The 23,530-nt window shown below is 36.7% G+C and overlaps 1 protein-coding gene across 2 annotated transcripts in view; it reads left to right on the top strand.

Annotated features, from left to right (window-relative positions):
- UTP20 (UTP20 small subunit processome component) overlaps positions 1-23,530 on the top strand; it is a 97,260-nt gene that overhangs the window by 42,674 nt on the left and 31,056 nt on the right. For both annotated transcript variants that reach the window (XM_046011149.1, XM_046011148.1), the window contains exons 26-38: positions 3,455-3,621; positions 5,617-5,825; positions 11,264-11,407; positions 12,125-12,204; positions 13,869-14,086; positions 14,622-14,766; positions 16,013-16,100; positions 16,930-17,073; positions 17,473-17,523; positions 17,647-17,799; positions 19,895-20,050; positions 20,510-20,650; positions 21,304-21,441. In XM_046011149.1, coding sequence (XP_045867105.1) covers positions 3,455-3,621; positions 5,617-5,825; positions 11,264-11,407; positions 12,125-12,204; positions 13,869-14,086; positions 14,622-14,766; positions 16,013-16,100; positions 16,930-17,073; positions 17,473-17,523; positions 17,647-17,799; positions 19,895-20,050; positions 20,510-20,650; positions 21,304-21,441 — 1,834 coding nt within the window. The remainder of the gene's footprint in view (positions 1-3,454; positions 3,622-5,616; positions 5,826-11,263; positions 11,408-12,124; positions 12,205-13,868; positions 14,087-14,621; positions 14,767-16,012; positions 16,101-16,929; positions 17,074-17,472; positions 17,524-17,646; positions 17,800-19,894; positions 20,051-20,509; positions 20,651-21,303; positions 21,442-23,530) is intronic.

Here is a 23,530-nt window from a genome sequence, read left to right as displayed (position 1 = left end):
GTGAGATATAAAAGCTATTGATTTTTGGTGTTGATTATTTAATCATCCACATCACAAACCTTTCTTACTAGTTTTAATTGTTTTTATTGGATTTTCTTGGTTGAAAAAGTAATAGTAACAGTCATCAAAGTGTTAGTTTCCTATTTAAAAAAACCCTTTGAGGAGGTGTCTGGGTGGCTCGGTCAGTTAAGCATCTGCCTTTGGCTTGGGTCTTGATCTCAGGGTCCTGGGATCGAGTCCCAGGTTGGTCTCCCTGCTCCCTGGACACCCTGCTTCTCCCTCTTCCTCAGCCTCCCACTCCCCCTGCTCTCTCTCAAATAAATAAATAAAATCTTTTTTTAAAAAGGTGGGGGGAACACCTTTGAGTTTCCATTTTACTGAGAATAAAGTAGAAAGTCCTTATTCCTCCTTCAAGAGCCTGGTATGACCTAGCTGCCGACTGCCTGTCCAGCCACACCACGCATTCACTGCCACTCCCTTCAAAGCCCACTTTCATGACAGTGGTCCTGCTCTTCCCTGTGCTTGGAACACATGACCGGCTAGCTCTTCTTTTTCACTCAGTCTCCTCAAATGTCGTATTGTCAGGATGCCTTCCTCTATCACCTTGTGTAAAATCGCACCTTCCTCTATTCACCCGTTAGTCCCTGACCTTGCTCTATTTTCCCTCACAATTGTGTGACATGGCCTCCTACTTATCACTTGTCTCCCCTGCCAGAAAGTAAACCCCATGGCCTGTAGAAAACGTTAGTCAAATTAATTTTGCGTTCTTTTATGATTAAAAAAAAAAAACCCTCTTTTTTCTGTCTTTTAATTTACATATTACCTACACAGCATAGCAGAATTAACAGTGGTGGTAGTGTTTGTAGTTATCCCTGTCTTGACACTGGATTTAACAGTAAAGCCCTTCTTAAAATTTGGTCTGCTTCTTCTTGTCAGGGGCTGTCACTGAGATGCTTCAGAGGGTCCAAGAGGTTAGAGCTTTTTTCATAATACTAAGACATCACCTTTTTCCACGGTGCCTATATTTGTGCTGACAATACAAAAAAAAACAAAACAGTGGGTAAAACTGGTGGTGCCTTAGCACTTACCAGGACAGTGACTTCATTACCACAACCTGGAGTTTAAAAAAAAAGAAAAGAACAAAAAAGCTAATTCATTTAATGTTCTGGTGAATCTTAAGCCCTAAGTACTTGTCTTTTTATTGTTTTGTATGACAAAGTAGGAAGTGTGCATAAAGCACCTCTACTGAATACAAGTTGTCTCATGGAATGGCATGTTTTCCAGATAATTGCTGCAGGTTACAGAATCATTCATGGTTAAAGATCCATTCAAAGTGCAAGATAGAGAGACGGATTTTAACGTAACAGATCACAAAGCTTCTTAATATGGTTTCAGATTCTGCATTGCAACCAGCCTTTAAGAAATAATCACTTGTTGGGGCACCTGGGTGGCTCAGTGGGTTAAAGCTGCTGCTGAGGTCATGATCCCACGGTCCTGGGATCAAGTCCCGCAACAGGCTGTCTGCTCAGCGGGGAGGCTGCTTCCCCGCTCTCTCTCTGCCTGCCTCTCTGCCTGCTTGTCATCTCTGTCTGTCAAATAAATAAATAATCTTTAAGAAATAATCACTTGTTGAAGTTTGGTATAGTATCAAAATGGGATATCCACAATGATCTCAAAGAATTACCTGAAGGCTTACAAAATATTTTTTCCTTTCTCCAACTGCGTATCTATTTAAGGCTAGATTTTCTTCAACTATAATATGCTATAGTTGATTGACTACAGAAACAGGAAAATCTAGTTATTTTTTAGTAAGCAAGACAACAAAGAAATGTGAAAAGAAAGTAAAACATACCTTTAGACTCACTATTTTTGGTGGGGAGAGATTTGGAAAATAAAATTATTTTTCATTAAAATTTGTATGTTAGGGACGCCTGGGTGGCTCAGTTGGTGAAGCAGCTGCCTTCGGCTCAGGTCATGATCCCAGCATCCTGGGATCGAGTCCCACATTGGGCTCCTTGCTCAGCAGGGAGCCTGCTTCTCCCTCTGCCTCTGCCTGCCACTCTGTCTGCCAGTGTTTGCTCGCTCGCTCTCTGACAAATAAACAAAATCTTAAAAAAAAAAAATTTTATGTTAACTCATTTTAATTTCTACCAAGATAAATATCAATAGATAAAACTTACATACACAAAAGCTCTTTGGAGACCTCAAAAATGTTTAATAAAAGTATAAAAGGGTCCTAATATTGAAAAGTTTAAAAACCACTGTGTTTCAATTTTGAATGTTAAAGTAGTAACATTTATTATAAATTAACATTTGTCATACTAAGAAAGTAAGTCAGTCCTATCACTGGTGGTATCTTACCAGGAATGGATAGTTGAGAATGCCTATTAAGCATGTATTAAAATAATTATATTAATTTTTTCTGTGAGCCATTGATCTTTATCAGTCCAATAGGCTTTACTAGTGATTCTTGCATTCTTGGGATAAATCTTCATTTGGCTTTAATATTGTTTTAATGCAGCACTGGATACTGTATTTAAAGAATGGGTTTTACATTTGTAAGCAAAATCAGTATATAATTTCATGCCTTTATTTGTATCCTTCAGCCCATCTCAATATCACATTATACCACTTTCATAAAAGAGAAAGGACTGTTCCTTCTTCCTCTTAGCTATGAAACTATATAGCATGAGAATGTTTTCCTTGAAAATTTAAAAAATTCATTTGAAAAACTACATGGATTCCATGTTTACTTACGATTACTGTTCTATTCAGGTTTTCTTCTTAAGTTCCTTTTGCTTATTTGTTTTGTTTTCTGTTCTTTTCCAGAAGATTGCGCATTTAAGTCTTTCCAGTTTCCTTATTTTACTTAACATTATATTCACTTATTTCCTTTTAATCTATGTATTTTCATTTTCATTTGGCTTGCCTATTTCACTGGTTTTTTCCTCCTACAGAGAACTACCTTTTGGCTTTTATCTTTATTATTTCCTTCTTCCTGCTTCCCTCAGCCTTGTTTTTGTTGTTGTTGTTGTTATTTGGGGTTTTTTTGTTGTTGTTGCTGTTGTTTTTCTGATTTTTCTTCCTTTTTTTTTTAAGATTTTATTAATTTATTTGACAGACAGAGATCACAAGTAGGCAGAGAGGCAGGCGGGGGTTGGGGGAGCAGGCTCCCTGCCAAGCAGAGAGCCCGCTGCAGGGCTAGATCCCAGGACCCTGGGATCATGACCTGAGCCAAAGGCAGAGACTTTAATCCACTGAGCCACCCAGGCACCCCGTTTTTCTGATTTTTCTATGTTAAATATCTAATTTCTATTTTCATCCTTACTTGTTGTATAATAACCTTTTAAGTCTGTTTTATTGCTGCTATTCTAGCCTCTTAGGAAAACAGAATGACTAGTATTGTGTTTTAGGATTAATTTACAAACAAAATAATGTTCTTTTGACTTTTTAGAATTTTGTATGGCCGAATGAAGAATAAGACTGGCAGTAAAACTCAGGGGAAAGCCGCTTCAGGCACCCGCATGTCCATTGTCCTGAGGTTCCTTGCTGGGACCCAACCGGAGGAGATTGAGATATTCTTAGACCTGCTGTTTGAACCTGTGAAGCACTTCAAGAATGGTAGTTCTCAAGTTTCTGCTACTTCGAATGTGTATTTTCTGCTATAGACTTAAGATGTCTCTAGCTAGGTTTCCCATGCTCTTAGACGTCTTTCTAATGTGATTGTTCCTCCCAATCTCATTGGTGGCCTTTTGGCTGAAGTGGAGTTATTTTAAATTTTGATTGAATTAGGTGGAGCTCCCAGTTTATCCTGGGGATTATCATCATCCATGGGTTAGTAAGCCCCTGATTAGAAAATGTGTATTTGGGGGCATACCTGGCTGGCTCAGTCTGTGGAGCATATGATTCTTGAGCTTGAAGTTGTAAGTTTGAGGCCCACATTGAGGGCAGAGATTATTTTTAAAAAATAAAATAAGAAAGAAAAGAAGTGCGGATTTTGCTGTTGTGCATTTAGGCCATTTGAAAAATAGTGCTTCCCCAGATACAATGAATAGTTTTCTCCTTAGAAACTTAGGGCATGCTGAGAAATTAACTTTATTGTCTTAGTATTTATTCATTCACTGAGTCATTCATCTGTTGAATAATGACTTGTTGAATACCTCCTGTACCCTGGATCCTTTTGAAAACAGAAAAGTAAGTACTTATTCCTCAACCTCACCATCTAAACGAAGTGAATAGAATAGGTATATCCAATGAGCTAAAATGCTCTCTGGTATGCAATGTTAGTAGTTAATAATAATAGCTAACATTTATTTATTTTTTTTTTAAGATTTTATTTATTTATTTATTTGACAGACAGAGATCACGGTAGGCAGAGAGAGAGAGGAGGAAGCAGGCTCCCCACCGAGCAGAGAGCCCAATGCGGGACTCAATCCCAGGACTCTGGGATCATGACCTGAGCCGAAGGCAGAGGCTTTAACCCACTGAGTCACCCAGGCGCCCCAATAGCTAACATTTATTGAGTGCTTACTCCATGCCTGACATTATGATGGGCCCTTTTACATACAACTCAGTTGATCTTTAAAACAACCACCTGAGGTATCATTACTTGACTGTTTCTATTTTACCAATGAGGAAACTGAGGCTTAGAGAGTTTACTATTTTGCTTATGACCATTCAGCTAGAAAATGGTAGATCTTTCTGACTATAGAATCTCTCCTCTCGCCCCATAATTGCTTTGCTTAGGCTAACACAGGTATTTATTTGTACAGTAATATGTTGTATGAAATTTTTTTTTTATGATAATGGATTCAGCTGTTAAAATGTTTTCGTTTAAAAAAAAAAAAAAATATTTTCGTTTAGTGTAATACTGCCCTGTAAAGGAAGCTGGCTTTGATGAAGACAAAGGCATTTGTTCAATGAAACAGCTTCCATTGTAAGAGGAGAGCTATATATGATACTGTTTTTGGATAGACCATTTAAGTGTATGAATTAGCAAGCTCATGATTTCATACCAGTGGTTTGAAGTAAAGTTCAAGCAAAAACAATTCAAGTCTTTTAAGTAAATTATGAAATCAGTTTGGTGCCAGTTTATAAAGGACTATTTTTTGTTTATTCACCAGTGGTGTCAGGAGACAACATTTGCTCTCCAGCATTCAAGAAGCTCCTAATGTAGCAGGCAGTACATTTTCTATGAAACTGCTCAAGTCAACATAGACAGTGAAAGCTGAGAGTGAGAAAAATGCATGGGAGTTGCTAGGTGGAACAAAAGACTAATGCTATTTCAGGTTTTGGGGAGTAGTCTAAACAGGATGAGAATGGAGATTTAGTTCTGGCACAAGTTTCTCCTTTATTCTCAGTTTCCTCATCTGTAGTGTGATAATACTAAAACCTCCCATGCCTAGTTCACTGAATTTGGTAAGAGAATCAGAGGAAAATACATTAGGGAAGTATATTATCATGTATAAATCATTGGAACTGTAGAAAATACTTTATCATTGAGGGAATTGAAAAAAGGAAGCTGTAATTAGAGAGTAACTAATATTTCCAATTGAAAAAAGGAAGCTGTAATTAGTAAGTAATACTTCCTTTTACATGATATCTTTGTTTCATTAGGAGAGTGTCATTCTGCAGTCATTCAAGCAGTAGAAGATTTGGATTTGTCTAAAGTTCTTCCTTTAGGTCGTCAGCATGGTATCTTAAATAGCCTTGAAACAGTATTAAAGAACATCAGTCATCTGATTAGTGCATACTTACCAAAGATTTTGCAGATACTGCTGTGCATGACAGCGACGGCATCACACATCCTTGACCAACGAGAAAAGGTGAGACAAATTCACTGTAGTTGCTTTTTTCTTGGGCTAGTAAGACTCTGCATTTTACTGGGAAATTGGTTGGGACCTCAATATCTAAAGTCTTCACTGTTTTAAATATTTATGAGTAGTTGGAGGATGCAAATTATAGGTGACCCTTGAACAACGTGGGTTTAAACTGTGTGAGTCCACTTAAAAATGGAATTTTTTTTCTGATAAACATAGTGCAGCACCATAAATGTACTTTCTCTTCCTAATGATTTTCTTTCTTTTTTTTTTTTAAAGATTTTATTTATGGGGCGCCTGGGTGGCTCAGTGGGTCAAAGCCTCTTCCCTCGGCTCAGGTCATGATCCCAGGGTCCTGGGATCAAGCCCCGCATCGGGCTCTCTGCTCAGCGGGAAGCCTGCTTCCTCCTCTCTCTCTCTCTGCCTACCTCTCTGCCTACTTGTGATCTCTGTCTGTCAAATAAATAAATAAAATCTTAAAAAATAATAATAAAATTTTTTAAAAAAGATTTTATTTATTTGACAGAGAGAGATCACAAGTAGGCAGAGGCAGGCAGAGAGTGAAGAAGGGAAGCAGGCTCCCTGCTGAGCAGAGAGCCCGATGCGAGGCTTGATCCCAGGACCCTGGGATCATGACCTGAGCCGAGGGCAGAGGCTTTGACCCACTGAGCCACCCAGGTGCCCCCCCTAATGATTTTCTTAATAACTTTTACTCTACCTGACCTTATTATAAAGTAAGAGTACAGTATATAATATTTATAATATACAAATTCCATGTTATTTGCCTATTTATGGTATTGGTAAGGCTTCCAGTCAACAGCAAGCTATGAATAGTTAAGATTCTGGGGGGTCAAAACTTATGACTATGCAGGGGTTCAATGCCCCTGACCCCTGCATTATTCAAGGGTCAGCTGTATATCACTTGTATATTTTAAAGAGGTTTTAAATAATAGATTGTTCTATATACAGGGATATAGCTAGTTAGTTCTATATATAGTATATATAGTATAGTTAGTTCTATATACAGGGATAGCTGATCTGGTATTTCACATTTTAATTTCAAGAGCCTAGAGGTATAAGACATCTTCCAGCTTTATCCAGAATGGCTGGAGAATGAACAGAATACAGTTAGCATCACCCTTGTTACTTTGAGATAAGAGCTGCGCAGAGACCTTTTGCAAGTAAAAGCTTGCCTACTGTAAGTGCAGTGTTTTGAGTAAAGGTAAGTAGCAAGACCCGGCAGCCAACTAACTGCCAGAAGCTTCACAAGATGGTGCTCAGTAAATATTTGCTGAATTGTATTAAAGACAATATATTTATGTTCTGTTGAAACAGGTTTGTGGGCATAAGTATTTGGAAAGCTTAGGGAAACTTAATGTCTTTATGGACTAAAGGCTTCTTAGTGGGACTTGAAGTGAAGATCTAGACTCAAAGATTTTTGCTGTTGATTCTCAGTTAATGATAAATGGGCACAGTTTTCATTGGGCTCAAATTTGTTTCATTTGATTTGTTGATACGCCTGGTGAACTGCCTCTCAGATATGGTCATGATAACTGAAAATTGACAGCCAGAATTTTATGCTGGTTTTTTTTTTGAACTTCACATGGACATAAATCTCCTTTAATTGATGAAATGCTGTCCTCTGATTACCAAGCTCCAGGGATTTAGAACATACCTTCTGTTTTTTAGGCACCATTTTATTTTCTTTATTCTTTCATTCCTTCAACAAATATTAATCGAGCCCCTGCTATGTGATAGGGGCTGTTGTAAGCACCGGAAATGGAACAGTAAACAAGGCAAACAAAAATTCCTGTCCCCTTATTTATTTAGTAAATATTTATTTCATGCCTACCACCTCCCAGACATCATTCTAGGTGGGGAATGAGACTCAGGTAAGGACTCAATATAATGGGAGAAAAAGACTTAATAAATACAGAAATAATGAGAATAATGTCACTTGGTGGTGAGAACAGAGAGGGAAATAAATGAGAACCTCTGCAGATCTCTCTGTAGCTTTCTTCCCTCCAGTACTTCTGCCTGTCAGTTCTCCCCAAGCCACACTACTCCATCTCCTCATCTTAGGAAGATGACTGGCCTGTGCCTGGACTCTGCCTTCTCACACTTATGCCTGAAACTCCAGGCAGGAATCTAGGGAACGTATAGGATTCCCCTTCTCTGTTTATCCCTTCAGGGCTTACTGCCCTTTGCTGCCTGCTATCGAGTATCTGAAAATTACTATCTCATAGATTCTCTTCAGTTTTTTAGTGCTTGAGAAGGAAGGCCAAATCAAGTCCCTGTTGATCCATCTTGAACAGACATGGAAAAACTATGAGAAAGGAGGAGGCTGAGAATAGTCCTCTGACTAATACAAGGCTAAGAATGGCTCATGTTCCCAATAGCCAGAGCAGAAACCCCATAAAACCCAAGGCACCAGAAGAATCCTAGGTAGGGGAGTGCCTCAATAGTGGAACCAGATTAGCTCTGGAATAAAGGCTGCCCTGGCAACCTAGCAAAGCTTACAAAGATCATGCTTTTCCCAAGTAAATTAATTACATCAGAGAACAAAACCCAAAGCTTTCAAATGATTTAAATGAAAACAAAATTCAGTGTCTCTGACATCCAGTCAAGTTTTCCCAGGCATGCCAAGAAGGATGAAAATTTTACTCATAATAAGGAGAAAAATCAATCAGTAGAAGCAGACCCAGCCGTGGCTCAGATGATAGAATTAGCCAAAAACTTAAAACAGCTATTAGGAATACACTCCATATATTCACAAAAGTAGAGGAAAATATGAGCATGTTGAGGAGAGACGTGAAGATGTGAAGACTTTAAAATAAAATGAAGGGATGTGATAGGAAGTGACCAAACTGGGAGTGAATGGGTGCTGCTTTTATTAGGATGGCCAGTGTCCTGTCTAAGGAGGTAGTATTTGAACTCCTCTATCTACCCAGCTGTGGGAAGAACATTTTTAGGCAGAGTAAAATGACTAGTAGTGCAAAGTCCCTGAGGTAGAACAGTTTTGACACATCTAAGAACAGACAGAGGGGCAAGTTGGATAGAGCAGAAGGAGAGAGAAGAATCATGTAAGATAAAAGTCGAGAGGTCGGTAGGGCCTCATGGGCTCTGAGATGGATTTATTTCGAAGTGTACTGGGAAAACTGGAGAAGTTTGAAGCCAGGGGGTAATAAGTCTGTTTGATGTTTTTAAAATTTCACTTGATTACTTTGTGAAAAAGAGGCTTGGGGTGGGGGCAACACTGGAAGCTGAAAAGAAGTCTTGGAAAATTCTTTCTCTGTGTTATATGAGAGCTTCATGGTATTAGGGAGAATTCTGTGAGAAATTTTCATTTATGCCTTATAGTGAGTGATAGTAACTTCATTCCTGGGTATATTAAATCATAAAAGGTTAGAGATTTTATAAACCCTGTGTAATTTCTCTGACTTTTTGATTAACTTAGAGTAAGTTACTCAGTAATGCAGACTTACTCCTGAGTCAACAATCAGTGACTCAAAAGATCATTTATGCAATTTTATAGATCATTAGTTAGTGAGGTGCTAAGCTTTTTGACAGTTTGGAGCTTTTTAAAAAAATTCTTGGACAAGAATTCCTTGAGGTACTGTAATGAATTACTGAACAGTAATACTTCTTAAGTAAGTTAAACTTCTACATTTGTGTATTTGAGCTAAGTTATACATTTACTTTTTTTATATCTTTTAATTCCTCCAAGACATTGACTGACACTGAAGAGTATATCATGAGGGTTATTTTAGTTTGATTTTATTATTTTGGAACATTGAAACAGTGGACTTTTAAATGTACATGAAATTCAGTCATGGAGACTGTTCGTCTAGGAACTAAAGTCCACAATTTTCTTCATGATGTTGTGGCCATAAAACTTGATATTCATTATATTAGAGTATTGAGTTGTCTTCATAAATTTCAGCGTGGTTTTTAGATTTTGATACAGGTCACTAAGGTCATATGTAAAAATAAGTTGGCCACTTATATATCCAGAGACCACAGTATATTAATCAAATGGAAAAACAACTAGTGGTTGCACTTTACCCCATTTGTCTGATTTTTACAACATTCCTTTAAGATCCACTAGAAATTCTGCCTCTTCGTGAAGCTTTTCCCTTTTCAAATTTATAATAACCCCCCCCCCATTGGATATCTTTGGCATTTTCAGTCTGGCACACTATTTAATACATTTTCCCTCAGTGATATTTTTTTTAATTTTTTAATTTTTTTATAAACATATAATGTATTATTAGCCCCAGGGGTACAGGTCTGTGAATCGCCAGGTTTACACACTTCTCAGCACTCACCATAGCACATACTTTCCCCAGTATCCATAACGCAACCACCCTCTCCCAACCCCCCTCCCCCCAGCCACCCTCAGTTTGTTTTGTGAGATTAAGAGTCTCTTAATGGTTTGTCTCCCTCCCAATCCATCTTGTTTCATTTATTCTTTTCCTACCCTCCAATTCCCCCACGCCTTCAGTGATATTTTTAAGCTGAGGTCAGACCTTTGGCTGTCATGCCATTGGACTTACTGGTGGGGGCTCAATGACTTATTCTGCTCTGAACCTGAGCAAACTGGCCACGTATTTGTGATTTTGTAACAGGTAGGGAAGGAGATGCCTGTAGAAGTAGCAGAGTCTGTTATGTAAGAGGTTTGCCTTTAACTCAGGCATCCACCCACTCCAGCCTCTGTGCCTCTAAACAGACAAATTTTGATTTTTTTCCAAACTGCATTTTTCTTTGAACTATGTATTTTGAGATCTTCCCATACCTTGATTCAGTCACCTCGTTCTCTTATACTGCATGAAGTATCCCACTATATAGAGAGACCATAAATTCTTTAACTAGTCTCCTAGACAAATGTTAACAAGAATGATTGAAAACTCCTAGTTTTAGAAAAAGTAAATAATAATACAAGTTACGAAAATGAAAAAGAAAGTGACTTCATTTGAAATAAAGGTTTAATTTTTCCCCCAATCTAAGACATTGTGATGGCAAAAAAAAAAAGGAAGAAAAAGAAAGGTTTATTTTATTTAGAATGTTCTGTTCATAGGAAGAAATCAGGATTTTATTTGAGACAATCACTTAGCTAAAGAAATACAACAATGTAGGACACCGAGCAGCTGTTCCACTTGTGATTTTTTTTTCCCCTGCAAAGGACCCTTGAATGTGATTTTACTGGGCAGTGACAATGGCGCACATCTCACCATGTGATTTTTTAAGTCTCTGCTTTCCTGTCTTGTTCAATGAGAAAAGCAGTATGATATGATGAGTTGAATTTCCATGTAGATCAGAGCCACAGTCAATAGACTTAACAGGATGTCCAGCTTGATTCTTAGCCATCTGAGCAACAGTGCCTCCTTGAGGAATCAAGGATAAAAATCAAACACGTTTTTTTAAGAGAAGATCTTGTTTTACAGATACAGCTCAGGTTTATTAACCCACTGAAAAATTTAAGACGTCTTGGAATCAAAATGGTAACTGACATCTTTCTGGACTGGGAGTCTTACCAATTCAGAACAGAAGAAGTTGATGCTGTATTTCATGGTGCAGTTTGGCCCCAGGTAAACTTCATTACTACCCTCTTCCGGGATACCTTCTGCTTCTTCCTTTGGTATGACTTTAACCAGCACAGTCTACACCCAGACATGAATGCCTATCCTGGTCTTTTCTTTTACATCGAGTCTTCCTTTGTTTCTGAACATTTTAGAACACTTGGCTTTGCCTTCACTGTCACCTAAAGCTCAAGAGCTGGTTTCTTTAATACCACGACATTTATACTTAAGGTTAATTTGAATATAGTTATATCTCTTAAGCAAATGGAATATAACTGTTACAGCACCTCAGTGATGTGTCTCTGGATTTTTGACAAGCATAAGAGAAAATACACAGATATCCTTGTTACATATTTCCTTGTTTGTAACCATTTTGTGATGACACCTGTTATTTAACTATGACTAAAAAGACTATGGAGGAGACTTGATTTTAGGAATTCTAGCTGCTTGAGCTCTGTCGTTTCTAACCAGTTGAAACCTCGAGTACCTCATTCCTTCTAAGGGTCTAGCACTTCTTGCTCCATCTTTGCCATTTTTCCCGTGTAACCATTATTTTGGATTCCTTTATTTTTTCTTCAGTCTGTCCTTTAAATGTTAATCTCTGTCCCTTGGCTGTTTATCCTCTGGTGCGATTTCTGTACTTGTTCTGCTTTTTAGTTGTTGTTTTTTTTCCGACAGTTCTGTATGTGTTTTTATTTTGTATTCTGTTTTTATTTTGTGTCCTAGATCAGAAGGCTTGGATCTGAGAGTCAGTATTCTCCTACACCTCTGCTGAAACTAATTAGTGTCTGGAGCAGAAATGCAAGGTATGACCATTTTTCTCCCACCTTTAAAAAGGACAATGTTTTAGACCAATCTAGTCAGAATGAGTCAAGGTTACTAATAATATGATTTATGGTAAAATACGATAGGTACAGTTAAAGAGAATAAGGTAGGTGAATTTCAAAATACACAGGTTTAAAGAAAAATACAAGCTGCTGAACAGTGTAAACCAAGAAAAATACCTGTGCATGTGTATAAATATAAAATGAAGTAGAAAATGCCTAGAAGGATATGTGAGAAACTGTTAATGTTACTATAGCATGTGGAGGTTTGGGTACCCCAGAACAGGGAAGAGGTAATTTTTATGATTTATCTTTAGAGTATTCATTTATTATTTTTGAAAAAGGGAAAAATAGGGGGCGCCTGGGTGGCTCAGTGGGTTAAGCCTCTGCCTTCAGCTCAGGTCATGATCTCAGGTCCTAGGATCGAGTCCCACATCAGGCTCTCTGCTCAGGCTTCCCTCTCTCTCTCTGTCTACTTGTGATCTCTCTCTGTCAAATAAAAGTAAAATCTTAAAAAAAAAAAAGTAAAATAACATCTTGCAATGTAAGTTAAAATTGTACATATTATAGTAAAACTTATGCATTTTTGCTAGTTTTACAGTTTCATTAAAACTTAAAAATCAGAAGTACTGTAATTGTTAGAGACGTACTTCCAGCTTTTCCTTAGTTTGTTAGTACTAAGTATGTTAAAAGTGCTTGAGCTTTTTCCAATGATGATAAAGTATCATTGGAACTATCTGAATTTTTTTGGTTTTACCTTCCTGCTGATTGTTAGAGGACTACATCCCTGAAGTAAAACAGTTGCTGGTTTGCCACTGGCTCGAAAGCTTTTGTGCACTCTATCCTTTTTGGTGTGTTTCCTCTGGGTGGGATGCTTCTATCATTTGTGTGTGTCTTTCATCTTTCATACTTGGGGATGGATTCACCACCTCTTCCAAAAATGATCCTGATCTCTGAATGTTGCATATCCTGACACGGTAAATGTTTGTTTGGTAAATGATTCCCATGTTTAGAGCATTGGATTGGTTTTTATGTGAGTGTATAAACATTCACATTCTAAAAGGTTTATAATTGAAAAATAGCCTGTCTTCAGTACATTTCTTTTAGAAAAGGCTCAGACCATGGTTCAAATCTCAGCTTTACAACTTATTAGCTCAGTGGCTTTAGACACATCTCGGTTTTTTTATCTGTAACGTGGGGATAAGGTTACCACATTATAGAGATGTCATGAGGATTAAATGGGAGATATACATAAAGTGCCCAGATAACATAATCTTTGTGAGGTGTCTAGAATTATCCATCAAATTTTAGATTTTTTTTTTAAAGATTTTATTTATTTATTTGACAGAGACCACAAGTAGGCAGAGAGGCAGGCAGAGAGAGAGAGAGAAGCAGGCTCCCCACTGAGCAGAGAGCCCAATGCGGGGCTCGATCCCAGGACCCTGAGATCATGACCTGAGCCAAAGGCAGAGGCTTTAACCCACTGAGCCACCCAGGCGCCCCAAATTTTAGATTTTAAAGTAATTTCCCATTTGATGTTGGTGCACATACATATTTAAGCTCAATATGGAAATTCTTATTGAACTTGTTTTCAGAAATAAACATATTGAGAAATAAGATGACAGCTTCAGTGTTTTTCCTTGCAGATATTTCCCTTTCCTGGCTAAACAGAAACCTGGGTACCCAGAGTGTGATATCCTGACCAACGTTTTTGCAATTCTCTCAGCAAAGAATCTCTCAGAAGCCACAGCCTCTATTGTGATGGAGATAGCCGATGACCTTCTTAACCTTCCAGATTTTGAACCCACAGAAACACTTTTGAGCTTGCCAGTAACTGGATGTGTGTACATGGAAAGTGCAGATGGTATGTGTGCTGTACAAAGTAAATGATTCTTAGATTTCTGAAGTAGCATTTGTGCCCTCAGAATGGAAAACGTCAACACAATTTGATTCTTTTAATTACTATTATTATTATTATTATTATTATTAAAAGTTTCTTTTCTCTAGGTATTAATACCAATTTATATAAACTGAATTTTCTGTGTAGTGGTAGAAATTCAGATTATTTATGCTCCAGAAAGCTCAACTATCCATCAGGAAATTATTAAATGACTTCCACTGCCATGTCTCTGAATTCTTCTTGTCAAATTATCCTAACAGTTCTTTTACTAGTACCAAAAATGGCTTACATAAAGCCTCAGGGGTCTCATATATAAATTTATAATTTAGCTAATAATACTGCTATTAATGCTAAGAAAAAAGTTATTTAATCTTTACAGTTAAAATTTATTATATTTTTATGAAAATTGAGTGTTCTCCTTGTCTATCATTATGAAGATAGTATACGATTATCCTTTAATAGTTCACTAAAATCAAAACATTTATTACTTTTTTTTCAGAGTCTATCACGATGGGAGGACGATTAATTCTACCTCATGTACCTGCAATTCTCCAGTATCTTAGCAAAACCACAATAAGTGCAGAAAAGGTGAAAAAGAAGAAGAATAGGGCACAAGTCAGTAAGGAACTTGGCATTCTGTCAAAGTAAGTGATATATTGGTCCTTAAAAGATAACATTACTATCCGGGGTTTTAATTTTTGCTAACTTTTACCCAGTTTTTCAGTTATTTTAATGTGGTAATAAGCTGAAAAGGTTTTAAGTATTTTTAAATGCCCTCCATTTTTAAGATAATGTAGAATTCTTTTTCTCTGCCAGTATATTCATTAAAAAACTTTTATGGCATCTATCTTCATTTTATTATGAGAGAAAATCTTCAAAATTCTAAAGTAGGCTAATAGATTTGTATACTTTGTTCAGTTAGAATTTTGAGTTACATGAGATCACATACTTTTCATTTTATTTTTTAGTTTAATTGATAAAAATAATTCACTTAAAAAAGCATGTTGTGGTTGTTCTGTTTATTTGTTTTTTAAGGGTCAAGATCTTGCAAGGATTTTTAAAGATTCTTTTTGACAATAGACCTAGTAGTATAAAATTGTGTCTTCTGTAGCAAGGTTGTTAAACCAGAGTACAAAAAAGGTTTCCATTTAAAACTCTGAATTGTTACAGGACTTAACTCTTCAAAGTTTATTTTTTCTGTTACCTCAACAACAACAAAATGATGTATTAGAATCTTCCAGGAATTGCTTTGAAATGTTTTATTCATACTTTTGTATTTCTAAGTTACAGAATGGGAAACCACACAAAATACACTCATTAAATTTTATCAGAGGCTGTGTGGTAGTGAAAAGGAGGTGAGAGATTAGGCACCATAAAGACTGGGTTTGAAAGGCCTGCTCTGCCACTTCTTAGATGTGTGACATCAGCTTCTCTGAGTCTCAGTTTTCTTTGGGCAAAATGGGGCTAAAAACCATTTCTACATGGAAGGCTATCGTGGGAGTTAAATTGAAATACTGCATGTAAAGCCTTAAACAAGTCTTGGCACTTAAAAATGTTATTTTCTTTGTGAAGTGAGAAATTACTAATTGCCAAAAAGTACTAATAACAAAAATAATTTAAAAAAAGAAATTGCTAATTGTCAGATTATAGCATCGGAGTTTACTCTAACTCACCTACAAAATCAGATGTTGCAAGAGAAATAGATTAGTAGCCAGGAGCCTGAAGTTGGAGAGAAATAAAAGTGGACACTGCATTTAAGTCAGTTAAACTTTTCCTACATGAACACATAAAAGCCACCTGTGTCTGTCACATGTTTTACAAAAAGTTTAACTTCTTAGAGAAATACTCTTAACTTGTGCATCTTACATATCAGTTTTTCACCTTCTCTAGGATCAGCAAGTTCATGAGAGACAAAGAACAAAGTTCTCTGCTCATCACACTTCTTCTTCCTTTCCTCCACCGTGGCAATATTCCTCAGGTAAAAATTCACAGGACATGGCTTTGTCATTAAAGTGGTACTTTATTATTAAGGTTCATCCATGAGCAATAATTTTCATTGCTTAGATTCTGTGATGTATTTGCAAAAAGATTTTATACAGAAATAAAAAATTGAAAACAGAGGAGACACACTGGGAAAGAGTTAGGAATGGGGGAAACAAGAGTGTGGAAGCACCATCATCAATCCTTCATTTTCCTTTCTTTAGCTTCTAATCCATTTCAAGATTTTTTTCCTCTCACTTTGATCAATAACAAATCTGGAACCCAAGAAGCACATCATATAATCTTAAGTATGCATCACAGTTGCAGAACTGCTAACGAAAAGTCAGACTGTATTAATATTACATGCAGCTAGGAGTTTCTAAAATGATTTTCCAACTTTTAGTTTAATCTCAAGTCAAATCAAATGGCTCAAACTCATTGAGGCTTTAGTAGCTACACTGAACATCTCTTACTATAGAGTAATTCAGTATAGAAGACCACAGCACTGTAGAGAACCAGAAGTGAGTATTTTTCTTGAGCAACCTCATTTTTCTTGGCCCTTTTGGGACTGGACATAGAAGAAATTATGTTCCAAAACCATGTGTATTTTCTATTAGAATTAAAGGAATAAACTGTTAATGGACATTATTGTGGATTTTATGTGAAGTTAAAATGCCAAGAACTTTCAAAGGCCTATGAAATAACTTTTTCTGATTAAGACTCATGCTTATTGAAAGTTATTTGTTTTCTGTGCTATAATATTAAAGCCAAGTTGACCAGTTTTCTGAATTACTAAAATGTGATTTCTCTTAATGTTCCTTCTTAAGGATACAGAGGTTGATATTTTGGTGACAGTACAAAACCTGTTGAAACATTGTCTGGAGCCTACAAACTTCCTCAAGCCTCTAGCAAAACTCTTCTCGGTTATTAAGAATAAGTTGTCAAGACAATTGCTTTGTACAGTTTTCCAGGTCTGTAGTACTCATTTCACCCCAAACCACCCCTTTTTAAAAAGATCACTGTGACATGTAACACATATTGACAGCTTCCTTGGTGTCCACATGATGTTTCATATAATTTTGAGTGGAAAGAGGGAATTGAAGGGAGGAGGACAGAAAAGTTAGGATTTGGGGCGCCTGAGTGGCGCAGTGGGTTAAGCCTCTGCCTTTGGCTAAAGTCATGATTTCAGAGTCCTGGGATTGAGCCCCGCATCAGGCTCTCTGCTCAACAGGGAGCTTGCTTCCTCCTCTCTCTGCCTGCCTCTCTGCCTACTTGTGATCTCTCTCCACCAAATAAATAAATAAAATCTTTAATAAAAAAAAAAGTTAAAGTTTTATTCAATAATAATATGCTGTTTTCATTCCTTTTAGACTCTTTCTGATTTTGAGAATGGATTAAAATATATTACTGATGTTGTCAAGGTAAGAAAGTCTTATATTTCTCTTTTGCTTCAAAAGTATTGTCATTTTATTTATTTAAGATTTGTATACCTTCATCTACGTTGTCATTGTTTCACAGTGTTTCAATGTTTTCATTTCTTGTAGCTTAATGCCTTTGATCAAAGACATCTTGATGATATCAACTTTGATGTTCGCTTCGCAACATTCCAGACTATCACCTCTTACATTAAAGAGATGCAAACTGTGGATGCTAACTACTTAATTTCAGTTATGCATAATTGTTTCTATAATATGGAGGTAGGTTTTTATAGCAAAAATTTATGAATTGTTTTTCATTGTTTTGATATTACAACTACATGACCTGATTTCTTTTTTTTTTTATTAACATATAATGTATTATTTGCCCCAGGGGTACAGATCTGTGAATCATCAGGCTTACACACTTCACAGGACTCACCATAGCACATACCCTCCCCAGTGTCCATAACCCAACCACCCTCTCCCTACCCCCACCCCCTCGGTTTGTTTCATGAGATTTAGAGTCTCTTAAGGCTTGTCTCCCTCCTGATCCCATCTTGTTTCATTTTTCTTCCCCTATCCCCTCCATGGTCCCCTATTCTGCCTCTCAAATTCTTCATATCAGAGAGATCATACGATAATTGCATGACCTGATTTCTTAATTTGTGTTGTGAGCAAGACACAGATTTTTGTGTAAAATTTCTTGTAGCTGCAGACTGTTTTGTTTGGTGAAGACCATATTGTTATTCTCATGATCTAAAAGACAAATATTTTGAATAAAATAATATGTGGAAGCACTTTGAAAAATACAAAAGCCATGTGCTAGAATAGGGGAAATTCATAGAGACAAAGTAAATCCGTGGTTACCAAGGGCTACCAGGGAGGGAGAAATGGGAATGGTGAAGGAGGACTTCTGATTGGCACAGGGTTTTATTTGGGGCTGGGGGGTGGGGGGGGATGAAAATGTTCTGAAGTTAGATAGTGGTGATGGCTGTACAACCTTGTGAATATCCAAAAAACACTGAATTGTACACTTTAAAAGGGTGAATTGTATAGTATTTCAGTTATATCTCAGTGTTTTGAAGTTTTGTCACTATTATTTGACAGTTTGCCCTCTTTTATTGATTCAGAAATATAAAGGGTTCATACTATTTTAAGTACCATGTTGCTGGACTGAATTAAAACCCAAAACTGGGGAAAATGAAACCTTTGATTTATAATTAACCATGTAATGTCATCAGTAATCTCTTTGTGGCATTTTATAACTATTCATCTGATATTAATGATTATGTAATATGTGAAAAAGTAATCTCCCCATTTGGGGCTAATTCTTCATATTTCATATCAAATTCTAGTACAAAGAACTCCAAATCACTGCCTGCTTGGCTTAGTTGGCAATACTTTCTCCACATTCACTACCTACATTGCTCAAACTGGGAATTGGAGCACAACTAACCAAAATTATACCAGCCAACTCTGTCGTTTGCAGTTATCACATGATCCTGAATATTGAAAACAAGCTTTAGTGAATCTTTTATTCTGTTTGCTCTGAGAAATAAAACTAATCAAAAAGTCTATTGCATCATATTTTCCAAATATTTTTGGAATATATTGGAATTTTTGGAATATTTGGAATATATTGCATCATACTTTCCAAATATTCCAAATATCCATATTTTCCAAATCAGCTTACTTCTCAGTAAGCATGATTTTTCAGTTATTTACTACAGGACTACCTCATTTTATCATGCTTTGCAGATACTGTGTTTTTTGGTTTCGGCATTTTTTTTTACAAATTGAAGGTTTGTGACAACCCTGCTTTGAACAAGTCCTGTCAGCGCCATTTTCCAACAGCATTTGTTTATTTCATATCTCTGTGTCATATCTTGGTGATTCTCACAGTATTTCATTTTTTCATTATGATTATATTTATCACGATGATCTGCAATCAGTGATTATGATGCACTGAAATAACAGATCATGTTAAGTATTTTTTAAATTAAGGCATGTACCTTGTTTTTTAGAAATAATGCTATTACTCACTTAATAAATTATAGTATAGTGTAAACATAACTTTTACATGCACTGGGAACCCAAAAAATTCATTTGTTCATTTCACTCACTTTATTATGATTTTCACTTTGCTCTGGTGGTCTGGAACCAAAGTCACAATATCTCTGAGGTATGCGTGCATATTCCTCACAGCCCTACATTTAGTTCTTCCTTAGATACAATGTACTTGGGGAACATTTCTTAGGAGGAATCTTTACATAGAGGAGTATCAACATTTTGTAAGCTGTTCGTTGGGAAATAATATTCCATATTATAGTTATTACACAGAATAATTAGGGGTTTTTTTTTTTCCTGTTTCGAGTTAGGAGACATGTCTTTAAGTGATAATGCCAGCATGTGCCTGATGAGCATCATCAAAAAGCTAGCTGCCCTGAATGTCACGGAGAAAGAATATAGGGAAATCATTCATCGTTCACTCCTGGAGAAGTTGAGGAAAGGATTGAAGAGCCAGACAGAGGTATTGGGGTTTGCAATTATATCTTTGTCTTTTCTTTTCTTTGTCTGTACTACTTTTACGGATTTTGTTGTTGCTTTTATTTTTCCCTACTTACGTTGTTGTTAGAAACAGCTTAGTACATTTAATTAAAATACTTAATTGCATAAATACAAAACTCTTAAAAGGAGAGTGATCACTTCTGATCTTACAGTTTGTGTTTACAGTGGGAATGTTTTACATTAAAAGAAAATTGTAAACATTATAGTGGTTTTTTTCTGTGTTTCTTTATATTATCTAGAAAACAAATTCTTTTATTTTTATTTTTTTAATTTCTTTTTTAATTTAATTTTATTTTTTTCCAGTGTTCCAAAAATTCATTGTTTATGTACCATACCCCAGTGCTCCATGCAATACGTGCCCTCCTTAATACCCACCAAATTCTTTAAAAAAAATTTGTTTTTCTCAATTTGGCATTTGCAGAATATACAACAGGATTATACCACAGTGCTTTCCTGTTTAATTCAAACCTTTCCAGATCAACCAGAATTTAAAGACTTGGTACAGCTCACTGATTGCCATGATCCAGAAATGGACTTCTTTGAGAATATGAAGCACATTCAGGTAGAAGACACTTCCGTGTTGAGTTCTTTTTTCCTGCCTATAAAATAAGCATCTCAGGGGCACCTGGGTGGCTCAGTGGGTTAAAGCCACTGCCTTCAGCTCAGGTCATGATCCTGGGGTACTGTGATCAAGCCCCGCATCGGGCTCTCTGCTCAGCAGGGAGCCTGCTTCCATTTCTTTCTCTGCCTGCCTCTCTGCCTACTTGTGATCTCTCTGTCAAATAAATAAATTAAATATTAAAAAAAATAAGCATTTCAAACTGTTCTATCTGATTTAAAAAGATATATTTTACTTTTCCAAAAAGTTTTGAGCCTCTCATTCCTTGGTCTTCATGATTGTCAGTCAGATTAGCATAGGAAATGATCAGTTTTCCTAGGGTCTGTTTTCTTTCATGGTATCATAAACCACAATAATAGTGTCACATTTCTTTGCCATTTCCTAAGAAGTATATAAATGCTTTAGGATCCTTTGTTAAACAGATGCTATGGATTATATCTCTGGAAGCAAATCAAGGCACAGGTGTTTGTTCATGTAACACATGGACTGTATTTCACTCCTTTAATCTTTTCATGGAAAAGTAACATGATACTGAAATGGAGCTGGTTGTAGGTAAGTGTATTCAGTAACTATTTCTTATTTTATCTAACTCCTAGATCCACAGACGAGCAAGAGCCTTAAAGAAACTGGCAAAACAACTAATGGAAGGCAAAATTGTCCTGTCTTCTAAATCTCTTCAGAATTATATCATGCCTTATGCCATGACTCCAATTTTTGATGAGAAGATGCTCAAGGTAGGACATTAGATCAGGGAAACCATTAAACATCTACCTATACCATGACGCAGTTTTCCAAAGTGCATATGGGGTTGGTGACATTCATATTGATGTCAACACAGTTAGAGGCTTAAAATAGTTCTGAAGCCCCGAGAGTGGTATTTGGCACATAGTAAATGCTCTATAAATGGTAGTTTTAATCTTTATTTTCACTATTATTAGCCCAAAGAGGCCAACCACAAAATAGTTCCCCTCTTAGAAATAAATAATCACATTACTAACATAGCATACTTTTATTTTTGTATTATAGGACTTAATTCTGATAATTAAATCAGAGCCAAATGGCTCATAAGAAAGGAAGTTAAACAATAGCTACCTTTTCTTTAGCACTATACCAGATACAGGAACTATTCTAAGTACTTAACATAATCTTACTTCATCCTCATCATAGCTTAACCCTATAGGTGCTGTTGTTACTATTTTACAGGAAAGTAAACTGGGAATAAGTGAGGTATTTAACTTTCTCAAAGACATACAGATTGAGAATCTGTATTTGAACTTAGGACTGTCTTCATTATTGTACTACATAGTGCCAAAAACAGTGTTGTGCACATTGTAAGGCCTTAATATTTATTGTTTAGATTGATGAAAGATAGCACCCAAAAATTCGAGTCTAATTCAGGTGATACCAGGAGTTGTGACTTGAATTTATACTGTGTTGACCACATGGTGTTGTGCAAAGTTAGGTTTCCCCTGTTGTTTCAAAAATTTTTAAAGAATTACCTAAGTAGGGGGGCGCCTGGATGGCTCAGTTAAGCTGCTGCCTTCGGCTCAGGTCATGATCTCGGGATCTCGGGATCCTGGGATCGAGTCCTGCATCGGGCTCTCTGCTTGGCAGGGAGCCTGCTTCCCTCTCTCTCTCTCTCTGCCTGCCTCTCTATCTACTTGTGATCTCTCTCTGTCAAATGAATAAATAAAATCTTTAAAAAAAAAAAAAAAAAAAGAATTACCTAAGTAGGGGCACCTGAGTGGCTCAGTGGTTTAAGCCTCTGCCTTCAGCTCAGGCCATGATCTCAGGGTCCTGGGATCAATCAAGCCCCACATCGGGCTCTCTGCTTGGCAGGGAGCCTGCTTCCCTCTCTCTCTCTCTTTCTCTCTGCCTGCCTCTCTGTCTACTGGTGATCTCTCTGTCAAATAAATAATAAATTTTTTTTAAAAGATTTTATTTATTTGTCAGAGAGAGAGCCACGTGAGAGCGAGCACAGGCAGAAAGAGTGGCAGGCTGAGGCAGAGGGAGAATCAGGCTCCCTGCCGAGCAAGGAGCCTGATGTGGGACTCGATCCCAGAATACTGGGATCATGACCTGAGCCGAAGGCAGCCACTTAACCAACTGAGCCACCCAGGTGTCCCATAAATAAAATCTTTAAAAAAATAATAATAAGTAAATTAAAAAAAAATTATAAAAAGAATTACCTAAGTAAATGAAAGAATACTCCCCAAAATTCCAGTTTAAAGAGTTAGTAAGCACAGCCAACTTATATTTTGATGGCAGTAAAATAGGAAAGAGGTATAGATGGAGAAAATAAGTTATATTTAGTTTTGGTTGATGTTAACATGGTATACCCTTTTCATGTTTTCTTTTTAACATATTTGTGACTTTATATTTACTGTTGGTTTCTGGTAGATAGCATATGACTGAGTCTTGGCGGTTTTGTCAAATCTGACAACCTCTGCCTTTTAATTGGTTTCAGGCCATTTACATTTACTATCAGTATTAATATGGTTAGGTTTAAATTTTTGATGTTTTTACTTATTTTCCATTTGTCCCTGTTTGTTCTTTCCTTGTATGGGATTAATTGGATTTTTAAAAATTATTTTATCTCTATTGACTTACTAGTTATCATGGAGCTATTTTTATATAGGTTTTGGCTTTACATCAGTTTTAAACAACACTACCCATACTTTTGGTTTAAACAGTCAATTATTGGGGTGCCTGGGTGGCTCAGTCACTTAAGTGTCTGCCCTCAGCTCAGGTCATGATCTCAGGGTCCTGGGATTGAGTCCTACATCTCCCTCCTTGCTCAGCTGGGAGCCTGCTTCTCCCTCT

Source organism: Meles meles, chromosome 7 (genome assembly GCF_922984935.1).
Source record: "Meles meles chromosome 7, mMelMel3.1 paternal haplotype, whole genome shotgun sequence".
Lineage (NCBI taxonomy): Eukaryota > Metazoa > Chordata > Mammalia > Carnivora > Mustelidae > Meles > Meles meles.
This window is presented reverse-complemented; position numbering and strand designations above follow the sequence as displayed.